This window comes from Aquila chrysaetos, chromosome 5 (assembly GCF_900496995.4).
Source record: "Aquila chrysaetos chrysaetos chromosome 5, bAquChr1.4, whole genome shotgun sequence".
Taxonomy (NCBI): Eukaryota; Metazoa; Chordata; class Aves; order Accipitriformes; family Accipitridae; genus Aquila; species Aquila chrysaetos.
This window is the reverse complement of record NC_044008.1, coordinates 58,055,413-58,067,777: the sequence shown is the minus strand read 5'-3', so window position 1 is coordinate 58,067,777 and position 12,365 is coordinate 58,055,413. Positions and strand designations below refer to the sequence as shown.

The 12,365-nt window shown below is 42.7% G+C and overlaps 1 protein-coding gene across 1 annotated transcript in view; it reads right to left on the bottom strand.

The window, feature by feature from the left end:
- Window positions 1-12,365, bottom strand: part of ALDH1A3 (aldehyde dehydrogenase 1 family member A3) — a 37,253-nt gene that overhangs the window by 3,104 nt on the left and 21,784 nt on the right. The window contains exons 8-12 of the mRNA XM_030015406.2: window positions 11,303-11,405; window positions 10,073-10,257; window positions 4,432-4,596; window positions 2,186-2,343; window positions 910-984 (exon numbers count right to left, since the gene is read on the bottom strand). Of these exons, the coding sequence (XP_029871266.1) occupies window positions 910-984; window positions 2,186-2,343; window positions 4,432-4,596; window positions 10,073-10,257; window positions 11,303-11,405 (686 nt within the window). The remainder of the gene's footprint in view (window positions 1-909; window positions 985-2,185; window positions 2,344-4,431; window positions 4,597-10,072; window positions 10,258-11,302; window positions 11,406-12,365) is intronic.

The window sequence follows — 12,365 nt, the reverse complement described above, 5'->3', positions numbered from 1 at the left end:
AAGGGATAAACCCCTGACATCCTTTAACTAGCCAGGCAGTCAAGCAAAGTAAACCATAAGGTCTCAATATATGTGTCCCATTTGAGGATTCATTCATTTGCTGTGCTTAGCCAGTGAGGCATCTGAATGTCTCAGAGCAGCAGATGGACCAGAACAGCTACTGGAAATGGTTCCTGGAAATAAATCTGGCTTATGAAAGAAGAGTTGCATTAGATTCCTCTGAAGGGTCTTCCGAATGGTGTAATAAAACCTGCCTCTCTCCTATGCAAGAAGACAATTAAGATTTAAGTCAATTTCTCAGCTCTACCTCTAACTAATAAGGTGACCTTGGTTTAAAAATTTCTGTGTTAGTAACTAACTAGAGCTGGAATCCCTGGTAGCCATGCTGCAACAGGTCAGGCTGGGGAAAAGGGACAGAGGATCTTTCTGTAACTTAGTAGCAAGCTTGGAAGGTGGGAGGTAGAATGATTTTGGAGATCTTTCCTTGTTGTTCTAGCTCCAGCATTAGAAAGTCAGAGGTGGGAAGAGGTCCAACTAGGACCAATGCTACAGCAGTCAAGGGAGGCCCACATACCACCGTCTAAAGATGGAGGAGGTTTGGGGTGGATACCAGTGTCCCCAGCCAAGGTGCCATACTTCTCCCTTGATCTAAAAAATCTAACTAGTAAGGAAAAATGCTTGCAAGTGGAATTGACTGAACTGGAGTTATTAAGAGCTTATAAAGCAGATGAAAGTACCCCTGAAGGCACTGCACACGTTCTCACATCTGTGCTTTACCTCCATGCTGTACTGGCTTAGCACCTCCCTGTGCAGCATACTGCAAGCCTGATAGTTTAAAAGCAAATTCAACAATATTTTCACAGTCACAATTGTTATTGCATTCACCATCCACATTTAAACAAAACTTACAGTTCTCTGCCATTGCCTGACATTTTAAAGCCACCAAAAGGAGCCTGTGCATAGAGCGCATTGTAACAGTTGATCCTACAATAAAGACATCAGTTGTAAAAAGACAATTCAATACCAAGGAGAAGCAAGATGATGACAACAACGACAATATGAAAAAGGCTGAAATCTGTCAGTTTTCTCTTTACACAGTTCATTCACCTGAGAAATCAGATTTTAGCAATAAAATCTCATTTTGCTACAGAAACAGAAAACATTTGAGTGGTACTCAGTCTGACCTACACTCACTTCATAGTCTCTAATGGCTAAGACATTCATGCTTCAGCTGGAATTTATGCTATGTTCAGAGCCGTGCTTAAAATAAATAGTCCAACCTATTCCCTAGTTTAATGAAGCACATTCTGAAATGAACATGTTTACTCAGAAAGCTGTCTGAACACTCACAAGCAGGCTCCACTATCCACTTCCAGGTATAATAAAAAGTTGGACTGCATTAGACATTTGTGCCACAGTAAAACGAAAGCACTAGCCCCATTTCTATAGACACTAGGTAGAAAAAGCTAATGCAAATACTTCCTCAGCATCTCAATAAGATCAAATGACTGAAGAGAGACAGGTATGGCTTGGTGCTGTAGGGCTGCACCTTCATGCATGCACAGCACATGTATCCTTCAAAGCCCAATATCCCATTTTAATGTAAATATTACTCAAAGGCAGATTCTTCTGGCGCCAGTTCTTGAAATCAATCCTCTGTATGCATCAAAATCAGACATCAGATCAAACTCCTATCTTGAGTGGGAAAAAAAAATCAGGATTCCATCTTTAAAAGGATTCTAATATAAAATAAGAAATTTTGTAAGCAAAAATAGCTACTTATCTTTCTGACAGTGGTGTGGTGCCATCTACTGTCCATACTGATCTGTGCATCTAAGACCCCATCTCATGCTACTTAAAGATCATAAGAACTGCTTTTTTCTACATACAGGATTTTGAAAGGCATCATGTCTGGTGGAACTTACTACAACCCCTACATTTTCAGAGTTTTCCAGATTAAGAACTACATCGATTAAACAAACAAACAGCCCATTTCTCGCCAGACCGTCTGGTCCTCACCACCTTATTTTGATGAATGGGTGTTGCTTCTGAGAAGAATATCAAGAATTAAGCAGACTACTAATACATCTTACCTCCAGCACTTACACATGATTCCAAATCATACAACCCTCTCCCCTCCCAGGAAACAAAATCCCAGCCCACACTCTGGTCCCACACTGCTTACCAGACAGTTCCTGATTGCAATGCAGAAGCTAGTGTCAATGCTCTGTCCAGATTCTTTGTGAACACTGCAGCCGTAAGTCCATACTCAGTACTGTTGGCTCTTCTTATGACCTCTTCTATACTCTTGAACTTCATAATTGGCTGAACTGGCCCAAAAATCTGCACATATCAATTAAACATTAGTACAGGAAAGCCTTTGCTAATCATGGTAATTTGGGAGTAATTAGAATCAGATGCTTTGTTTGGATACTATATTTAAAATGTTATATCATAGCCTTCTAGAAGTCACTGATAGAGTCTCTTAAAAACTACTCATTAAACTGACTTCAGAGGAAGTACAGTGATGTGCTATAGTAGTTAATATAAGCTAAGATCCAACAACTAACAGATCATCTATAACAATCAAAATAAGCAGAGTTAGGTCTGAACAAGTTTCAAATGATTCATCCTTACTCCATTTACAACTCCCCTTTTGAACTCAGAAGTTGAGTATGCTCAAGAAGTAATTAATATATTTCAAGGATTGCAAGTTTTTTTCCTTGGTTTTAACTCTGATTTTGTCATTGTATGCAGTTTATTTGCATGCAGTACATTTACCACGTATGTGTTTGACCACAAACTTGGCTTCCCAGGTTGCCAGCATAAAGGCATACACAATACTTCCCAACTTGTGGGATGGAGTGTCTCATCAAATACAGTATCAAAGGTGGGGCCCTTTTCTGGCCTGCATGGTCCTGCAGTACAAGAAACCCCCACCAAAGGAGATACAGTCTCACTTGTGCCGCCCTGAGGGCCAGGCTAAGTGGTTTGCCTGGCCTTTAGGCTCATACAGGTGTTTGTAAATGTCTTCATTTTGGGAGATCCGGGTACTTAACTGGAGCCTTGATCCTGGGCAGAGAATGAATGTCCATTTGCAACAAAACTGCAAATGAATGAAACTGGATAAGCTTCATGAATCACCACTTGGGATTTGGAGCCAGTTCATTAAAAAAAGGCCTGTCACGGGATTTTCAGCTCTTATTCCCTCTATTTTTAGAATGTAACTCATGCCGAGACTGACTGATATCTTTCCCAGGTTCCTTAGAGGTTCTGTGGCAGATCTGAGACAGCTAAACATTTTGCCAGGAGTGAACAGTAAGCAGCCCCATAAAAAGAACTAGGCTAAACTATAAAATACAAGTGCCAGTTAGACTTTGGCAACTACTTATTTTTCCATTGGGGAACATGATGAAAAGTAGATTAACTTCTATTTCAAAGGAATATCATAGGATCTAATCACATGCAGCTTGTTCAATTTTTCTGCATATGAATAATGAAAGCCAGAGTATTAGATCTGCACTTTGCTGGTTTCAACCTTGTTTTCATATAGGAAAAAAATGGTCAGTCTCAGGGGATTTCACCATGAGAACAGAATCTGGGATTATTTCAGACGCTAATGCTACTTGAGAAAAGTTCTTCAGTGGCAGTATAGCAGGGCCATTCCTTCCCTCCTCACCAGCTTCAGGTCCCAGAGTTCTTGTCCTACCTTTCTGCAAAAAAGCAATTCCTTTTTTACTAAGTAGTGGAGCAAGAACACGCGTTATACTGTCCTCTGTCACTTTGAATCAGAATGTACCACAGCTGAGCAATTTTAAGTCCACTCATTAGGAGGTGCATAAGAGCACACAGCACGCACAACCATCTGTCTGCGTAGAGTGGGAGAGCTTAACTCTGTCTTCAGAAAACCTTCAAACTTCAGGGCAAAGAATACGTAGAATTGCTCCAGCCTGCCACTGTTTCGGTTATTTTTATTCAGTTATTTATATTTAAAATCAAGGATTCCAACAGAAAACCCTCCATCACCACTATTTCTTATTCAGAAACAGCATTTATAGCAGCTGTATCTAGGTAAGGCACGTGCTTGTATTTTGCATTATATCAAGTTCTCCTGAAATGAGACCTAAAAGCTTTAGGGTAGTATTGTCTACTATGTTTTTATCTGGGTTCGTTATTGTCCAGCGAGTATACAGTTTTTTTGCCTGTTCTGCTCTCCCCCTTCTCCTCTCACAATTCACTCAAAATTGAAGCTCACCTTGCAGATACTTCATTAGTAGAATGGATTTCAACATTAGGCAGTTATTAGGACACTGAAATAAGTGAAACTGCTATTCTCCTCTCAAGTTTTCACTTCAAACCACAATGATACTTCTTTTCTTTCCCATTTACAGTAGTAAATGCATATAAAGGTTCAGGTGACTTGTACTGTACCTCTTCTTTGGCAATACGCATGTTGTCAGTGACTTCCGAAAACACAGTGGGTTTTATAAACAGGCCTCTGTCTTCAATGGCAAGACCCCCACACTCCAGCTTAGCTCCTTCTTTCTTCCCACTTTCTATCAGCTCCAGGATTTTATCAAACTGTTTTTGATCAATCTGTCAGACACAAAAGGAAAAGAAACAGACAGCAGCGCCTTTACTATCACTGTTCCAGAGACAGGAGTCATGGTATGTGGCCCAGGGGCACATTTGCAGGGCACTGTCAGACCAGGTTAAGTTTACATCTCATTCTATGATATGGCAGTCAGGCAATAAGCAGGCTGAAAGACAGGATGACGGCATAGCCCTGAGCCACAGAAAACAGAAGGTGAAGTTACATGTGAGAGTTTAATCTGATCTAATAGTTTGCTGCCACATGGAGGGGGTCTCCCCACTTTCCCTTCCTCCGCATCCTGAATATGCACTCCCACGGCTCACCTCACTCCAGGTCTGGGACTTACTGACCTTCTCCATGCATTGATTTAGCGCAGGAGCACCATGAGAACAGCCTGAGGTGGGTTTTGCTGGGCTAGCAACCTTAGTCAGCTCAGCAAGGGATCTGACCAGCAACAGAATCAGTGCAAGAGAGGGAGAATCAGAGTATCTAAACTATTAAGTCGACTTTGCTGTAATGTGCAGTTTTACCCACAGCTCTCTGTCCTCAGCTGGAAGAACCCAGCAAGCTCTGCCTCCATCTTTTTCCACACACACACACACACACACACTATATGAACAGCCTGAAAGATAAGAACTTCAGAACAACTGATGCACTGAAGCCATACTTTAAAAATCAGAATAACCTTTCACGAATCTTAGAGACTAATACCATCCCAGCATTCTATGGTTCTCTGGACTGGGAGCCATATCCTCACTTTTAACTACCAACCTTGTCTAACTCCTCCCCACCCACACCTAAATATGCAGTAATCTCAAATAGCGAGTACTGTTGTGTTACTAGCCTTTAAACTAGGGGTTTCAGTAGAGGTGGGGAAAGGCCAGCCCAGTTACAGGACACTGAAGTCGCACAGCTGTGCAGCCCTGCACCAGGACTTGGAGGAGACATCACATACTCCACAGGCACAGTGGGTCATGTGCTGGGAAAAGGTGCAGAAGCCCACAGCACTTCTGAACAGTACTGATCCTTTTGCGCTCCACATGCAGCAGTGTACTGCAGGTATTGTCAGGTTTCAAATAGATGTGGCTGTTTGCACGATGCATAATTAAGCAATGAAACACCTCATCACAGCACGCTGCAGATGGTTAAAGACATGGAGATGTTTGAAAAACAGCAAAACTAACAAAAACCTCAAAAAACTCATTGAGGTGTTTAGATAAAAGACTCCACCCACTGGTTCAAGGTGCCCTGGCAGCCCAGGAGGTTATTCTGAATGCCAGGTATCTCCAGATGCTTGTACTGTTCAATACCCCTCCCTAGGCATCTGTTTTTATTTCAGCAGGGCCAGTTGCCAGTTGGGACTGTTTACATGGAGTGTTCCACACTCGACTCCACCAGATTACAGACTATATCCTGTCCCTAGTTAATCCTGGCCACACACAATCCAAGTTTTCATGCTTTTAGACAAATATCAAAGCTTCAGGAGGGTGTCCTTGGGGTACTTCTGGTACACACTGAAAACAGAGAACAGCACAGCTCCTGCCACACAGATGTGTGTATCACATGCACTGTGTACAGCTTGTACTAAGTGCTTATGTTCTCTCATGCGTTCAGATGCTACACAAGAAAACACTTGATACATGCTACTGCGTGAGGAAATGTGTGCCCTCATGTAGGATATAGTGTCACACAGTAAGTTTGGCAGGTGTCATACATATTGTCTATTTGTCTGGTTGCTTAGTTGCCAAATGTAAATAATTTGAAAATATCTGCAAGTGCTTTCCATCCTGGCATGTCTGTGATCCAGACCAATCCAGTTCATCCACTTCACATCACAGAAAACAAAACAAGGATATTTATACAGCTGTAACTTGTTGCAAGGCAAACTATAGTTAGATGAAAAGACACTGGGGAAAGAAAACATTTGCAAAAATGACATGCAAGGGTGGAACTGTTTGTCATTGTAACTAGAGCTTGCACGGCTTGTTTAAATTCTGTCCCCTACTCCGCTATTATTTATGGTTCGAGCATTGACTTCTATTAAAAACACATGATCTGGTAGAGCAAATTCTACTATTTGTCCATATAATTCAAAAGAGAAGAAGGCTTCTAAGGATCACTGCAATGCTGAAAATCTGAGAACCCTCAAATCTTCATATCTTGCTTCATTAAAGTCAAGACTGCAAGGAGTAGTTTTTCCTTTTCCAAACCTGGCATTTGTAATCCTAGAGAATAACCCCACATCTATGTCCAACAGACTGTTGGACACAGACTCTTTCTGCTTACATATTTTACTTTCATGCTTTAATCCTAAAGTACACAAATGTCTACAGTCTAAGGAAAATATTCACCATCTTAAAAATCAAGCAATAGGTTTTGGGCTGAATAACTACTGGCTAGCAAGTGCCATGAGGCAGCCTTAGTGCTTATCTTATTCCTGTAGACCAGGTTTTATAATCCACAAATTCCAGTATTTGGGGTTCTACAATAACAAAACTAGTCCAGTCTTGCTCTAATCTAAGCCCTGCTCTAGTCCACCAGGACATTACTCTCATCTAATGCAGTCTGCTGTTCACAATTGTATAATGCACTGGTTAACCCATTTGCCATCTGTGCAGATTTACTTTATTACTTCCTGTGCTACAGCTCACAGGAATCCAAAGTTAAAAAATGCCCTTGGTCTGCATTTGAGGTTGGCACTCAAACAGTCCTGATCACCCTTCAGGTTTCTTGTGGTGTCCTTTGAATTCCAGCCAGCCAACACAGTCAGACACATGTGAGTTTTGGAGAATTCTCATCAGAAGCATGCCTCATTTCTGTTTAAATTTAATACTGTTTAAATTTGACCTAATTTTGATCAGAGCAGTGCAGTTTGTATCAGCATAACCCAATACTGCAGCTGACACAGTCTTTTCCTCACACCCATGCCATGAGCATCCATGCCAGTGCACAGTAATCCACATCAGGGAACTGACCTGAGTAAAACTTTTCTTCCTCACTTCCAAAAAGGCTGGATTAGACCTGAATCAGCCAGTTCCCCAATCTAGCTCCTAAGTGCAGTGCAATATAGGAACAAACAGCTGTACACAGGACCACTTTTCCAGGACTAGCTTACATCAACTTTAAGTTCTTGTGGAACAATATTGTCTGTCACCCCATACTGTCCTGCACCAGGTTGTCTCAGCAGCTACTTTGAGCACTATGCTCAGCCATGAGCCAGCTTGGTTTCACAGAGCACTACCTCAAAGTCTGGACTGCAGAGGCTCTCTTTTACACTTTCTGAACTCTCTACAAGTTGCAGATCCTGTTGTCTGGCTACCAGCACTTGGAGTTGATGTAGGACCAAAAAGATCATGGGCTACAACTGCTGTCAGCCAAAGGGCTGGCTCCAACTCCTTCCCACTGTTGGCTTCTAAGCCAGTGATCATCCCAGAATGGGGTCTACACAGCAGCATGTGAACATTTTTGTAATGCTGTTGTGTACACTCGCCCTGACCCACACAGAAGGAGAATGAAGCAACGACCTGGATCTGAAGCAACTGGGGCCTGACAGGAAGAGATGAAGGAGAAGAGGAAGACAGATTATTTTTCCTGGTGATTCTTCCCTTATCCATAAATTCAAGATGAAAAAAACCCTCACAGCAGAGCAGGTTACTTCAGGAACAGAGGAAAAATTTTATATGGAAGCCTCACATTTGAACAGTAACTTGTGGGCAGGTGTGAATCTTTGCTACTTTTGGAGGTATTTTAAGCCCTTGTGACACTGCATCATTTCTCTCTTCTGCTTGAATTTCTGTGTGTTGCATCTTACAGCATAGGTTCCAGAGAGCGAGCAACCATAGCTGCAGAGGAAGTGGTTGTTCCTTTGCACTGGCAGCCACATGAAAGCTTTGGGATTAACAGTTTCCTCCCACTCTCTCAACACCTTCCCATCTTGGGCTTGACAGTTGCATGCACAGAAGTTCAGGTGTGTGTGCTTTCCTAGCTACAAGTGTAACAGATAAGTCAGAACAGGGAAAGAGGACACATGGGCTATATTTAAAATCTGACCAGACACTGCTATTCCGACTTACTGTTACCCTTAATTATAGCTCTGTATGCAAAGCATTTCCCTTAAGCCACAGTAGTGATCCCAGAGGATGGTGCTCTGCCATAGAGCTCACTGGGAAGTGTTCTGACAGCCTGGCAAGAGCTGGGAGCATGGATGAACTGAAATAAGCAGCCCAGTTCTACATGTTCTGCTCACTGCAGAGTGTTTCACCCTTTAAAACCTCACAACTACTCCCTATGATTTCAGGGGCTGTTCTCATGAAACAATGGTCTCTGTCAGAGCAGGCAGGTGAATATGGTCCTGACAGGACTAACTATAAATGCAGCTCACTTACTGATATTGCTGGATAAGGTTTAGGATGATGTTATATTTAAAAAAAAAAACAAAACAAAACAACCACAAAAAACCAAACAACAAACAAACCTGAAAAGCTGGCAGCCCTTAACAAAAGGTAAGAGCAGACCTTGAAACAGTTTGATGGTCAGCTTATCTCTGCTGAAGCAAGTTCCAGCATGGGATTATTTTCCTAAGAATGCTGAGCAGTTTGAAATCTCTTTCTAGGCAAGTTACAGAGGTAGCCCCAGCATGAACAGGGGATGTACATCATCTTATTCCCCATGCGTGAGGACATGGAATGAGGTGGTGCCATGCATGAATCATGTGTAAATGGACCTAGATCCAGATAAGGGGAGGCAGATGTCCTCACAGCCATCCCTTCTCTGAGGGATTCTATATAGCATCAAGGAAGAAAAACCTCAGTGCAGTACTGAGGACAGGAGGCCTAGGCTACAGATTTCTAGGATTCCCCCTTTATTTTTGGCAGCAAATAGTGGCCCTGTTAGAAGACCTGACCCAAGCATCATCTTCCTCCAGAGCTCTCCACCACAGCTCAGATTGCTTTGGAAGGGAAAAATAAGAGGAAGGCTCTGGAAGCATTGATGAGGCTGGTCATGACAGCAGCTTGGCATGGTTCTTCCTCCCAATTCAGCTGAAACTTCTCCAAAGGATCAGAAAGGTAGCAGAGGAAGAGAGGGAAAGTAGGAACTCAGGAGTCCCTGGGCTCTAACTACTTGTCATCACCAACACAGCCAAGTAACGGAATGGCCATTTCTGCAGTGCACTCTTCTGTGCATTGCTATTGCTTGCTGCAACATGCTTTGTATTACTGTACCAGGGAAACAGCCCATTCCATAAAGCTGGATAAGAAGTGAATTAAATACATTTGTGTTTAAAAAAATTACAACATAACGTTTCAACAGTTGTGATTAATTGATATTTAAAGTAGAGAGAAAAATAAAGCCATGATACATTACTCACCCCTCAGCGCTTCAGCTGGGACCATCTTCGTAAGGATAATATTTACACAAGAAAAATTAAACAAAAACACAACCAAAAACCAAACAACTACTGTTCTCAGGCACAGTTACCTGGGGCCCTTGTTCAGTTCTGGCATCGAAGGGGTCTCCAACAAGTCGCTTCTTGGCATACTCAACGCTGCGCTTGACAAACTCTGGATATATCTGCTCCTCCACAAACACTCGTGAGGCAGCTGTGCAGCACTGCCCTTGATTGAAGAACACACCTTGATGGGCACATTCCACTGCCAAGTCCACTGCAACACAGCCCAAGAGGGAAAAGTGTTACCACATGCACAGTTTCAGCCTTCCAGTGTTTCCAGACTTGTTTCTTCCTTTCTCTTTTGAAAGCCTCCTTAAAAAATGCTGACAATGGTCCACACCCATTGAAGGCACTCACAAGGCCTCATTCTGCCCCCAAACCAGATCTCTTATTATTTCCACCCCCCTTCCTGCCTTTTGTCTCAAGGTCTAGTTTGCCATAGCTCCTGATACTTTCTTCCACAAGGACTCACAGAGGGCAGTAACCAGTTTTTCTTGCTGTGGGAATTCAGATGTGGATTCCTAGTTATCCTGCGTGGGTTCCTGAAGACTAGTTTCAGTAGCAATTGTTTAGAAAGCAGTGTGCCCTTCTGTTGTACAGCCAGCTCAGACCAGGTCCTTGCAATGCTCATTATTAGTATATGGCACAAATACCTCTGGCTTTCGACCTCTGCTGTGCTGTGCAAGAGAGTGAAGCCTATTTTCCCCAAGCCAAATAGGATTTTCCAACCACTTTGGTGGTTACAGGTTACACATATCTCCTAGCACTACTCACTAATGCAACAAAGTCACAACAGAACATGCAAAATGAGTCCTGCAGACCCCCAGGATAGAGGTGAAGGCTGGATTATTAAGTCCTACAAAACTCTCCTGTCATAGGAATGCCTGTAGAGGGGCTGCATTTTAGAAAATTGCTTTCCCCACTGCTTGGCTCAGGCTCTGCAGTACTGCCAACCAAAAAGGAAGCACCACAACAGGAGAAATGCACAAATGCAAGATTCATCTGCAACTGCAGCCATCCCCAGGGAAGGCAACAGTATAATGGTCTGCTCATTTGCCATGGGAATGATCCCTGTGCTGGGTAAGAGCTCCAGCAAAGCAGAACTGTGTCCTGCTCTTGGACAGAGGTTTCTTCCAGCCTTTGGGGTGGATACAGTGGCAAACACCAGCCCTGCTAAATGCCAAAGGACAGCAGAGACACACAAAAAGCACCATGCTCGTAGTCTCCTACAGCAAATAAACACAGCAGCCAATACTTACAGTCTGCATCTGCACACACAATGCAGGGGTTTTTCCCTCCAAGCTCTAATGTCACCCTTTTGAGGTTGCTTTTAGAAGCAGCTTCCTTGATCAGTTTTCCAACCTGTAGCATTGAGACACAAAGAGGACACAAGCTGTTTCCCCTGAAAGTCTTAACTCAGTGTGTCAAGTGTGATGCTCACAAGGGTAGAAGAGCCTGGTGGGTGGCTGAAGCAGGTAAAAGTCAAGGATAGCACTCTTAAATGGTTTGAGTTTCCTACTGCTGTGATATGTTAGGTCAAAAGCAGCCCCAGAATTAACATTTGGTTTAGGCAGATCTGAAAGGGCGGGCTAAGTGGGAGAGCTACAGGAACTGTATCCTGAAGTTATCTGCTGCCCAGAGCTGCAGACCAAGGTATTTCCCACCCAGTGCAAGCTAGTGGGCAACACTAGCTATCAATGGGGCTCCAAGGTTTACGAGTTTTACTTTTAAAAATGGGGAATTCAACTTCTTAGAGTAGATCTTGCCAAGGCAATGATGAGAACTCACTGTTCCTATCCGTTACCACTCCCATACCAGAAAGCCATGCATGATTTTGACATTTAGGAGAAAACTACTTCTTTCTGAGAGTTTAGGCTGAGCTGCTCCACACACAAGAGTAGCTGAGACATGTTCCTTCCAAGGCAATACCTAAGGATGTCAACAAACTCCAGCTAGCTCTGCCATGGCTCTTTCTGCCCAGGAACCTGCTCTGACCATCTGGTGGAATTTATCTGGCCACCCTCTCCTGAAGGGAAGGATTTACTCTGCTTCCAGAATTTAATCATAGTAATGTCAAACTAAGTTTTTCCCCCCAACAGAAAAATTGTTTCATACCAAATGTCTTCCCCAAATTCTGACTGACTGTGCTATTTCTTTTTTATACTGGTAACACCAAAACAGCAATTTCTCTTTCTATTTTAAAAAATTGAATTCCTCATAAGAAGAGCATAAATCAAGCATCAGAATCATTTAGTAATCTAATTTCGTTAGAAACAGTATGAGTTAAAACTATTTGGGAGCTTCAATTCTTAAGGCAGATTA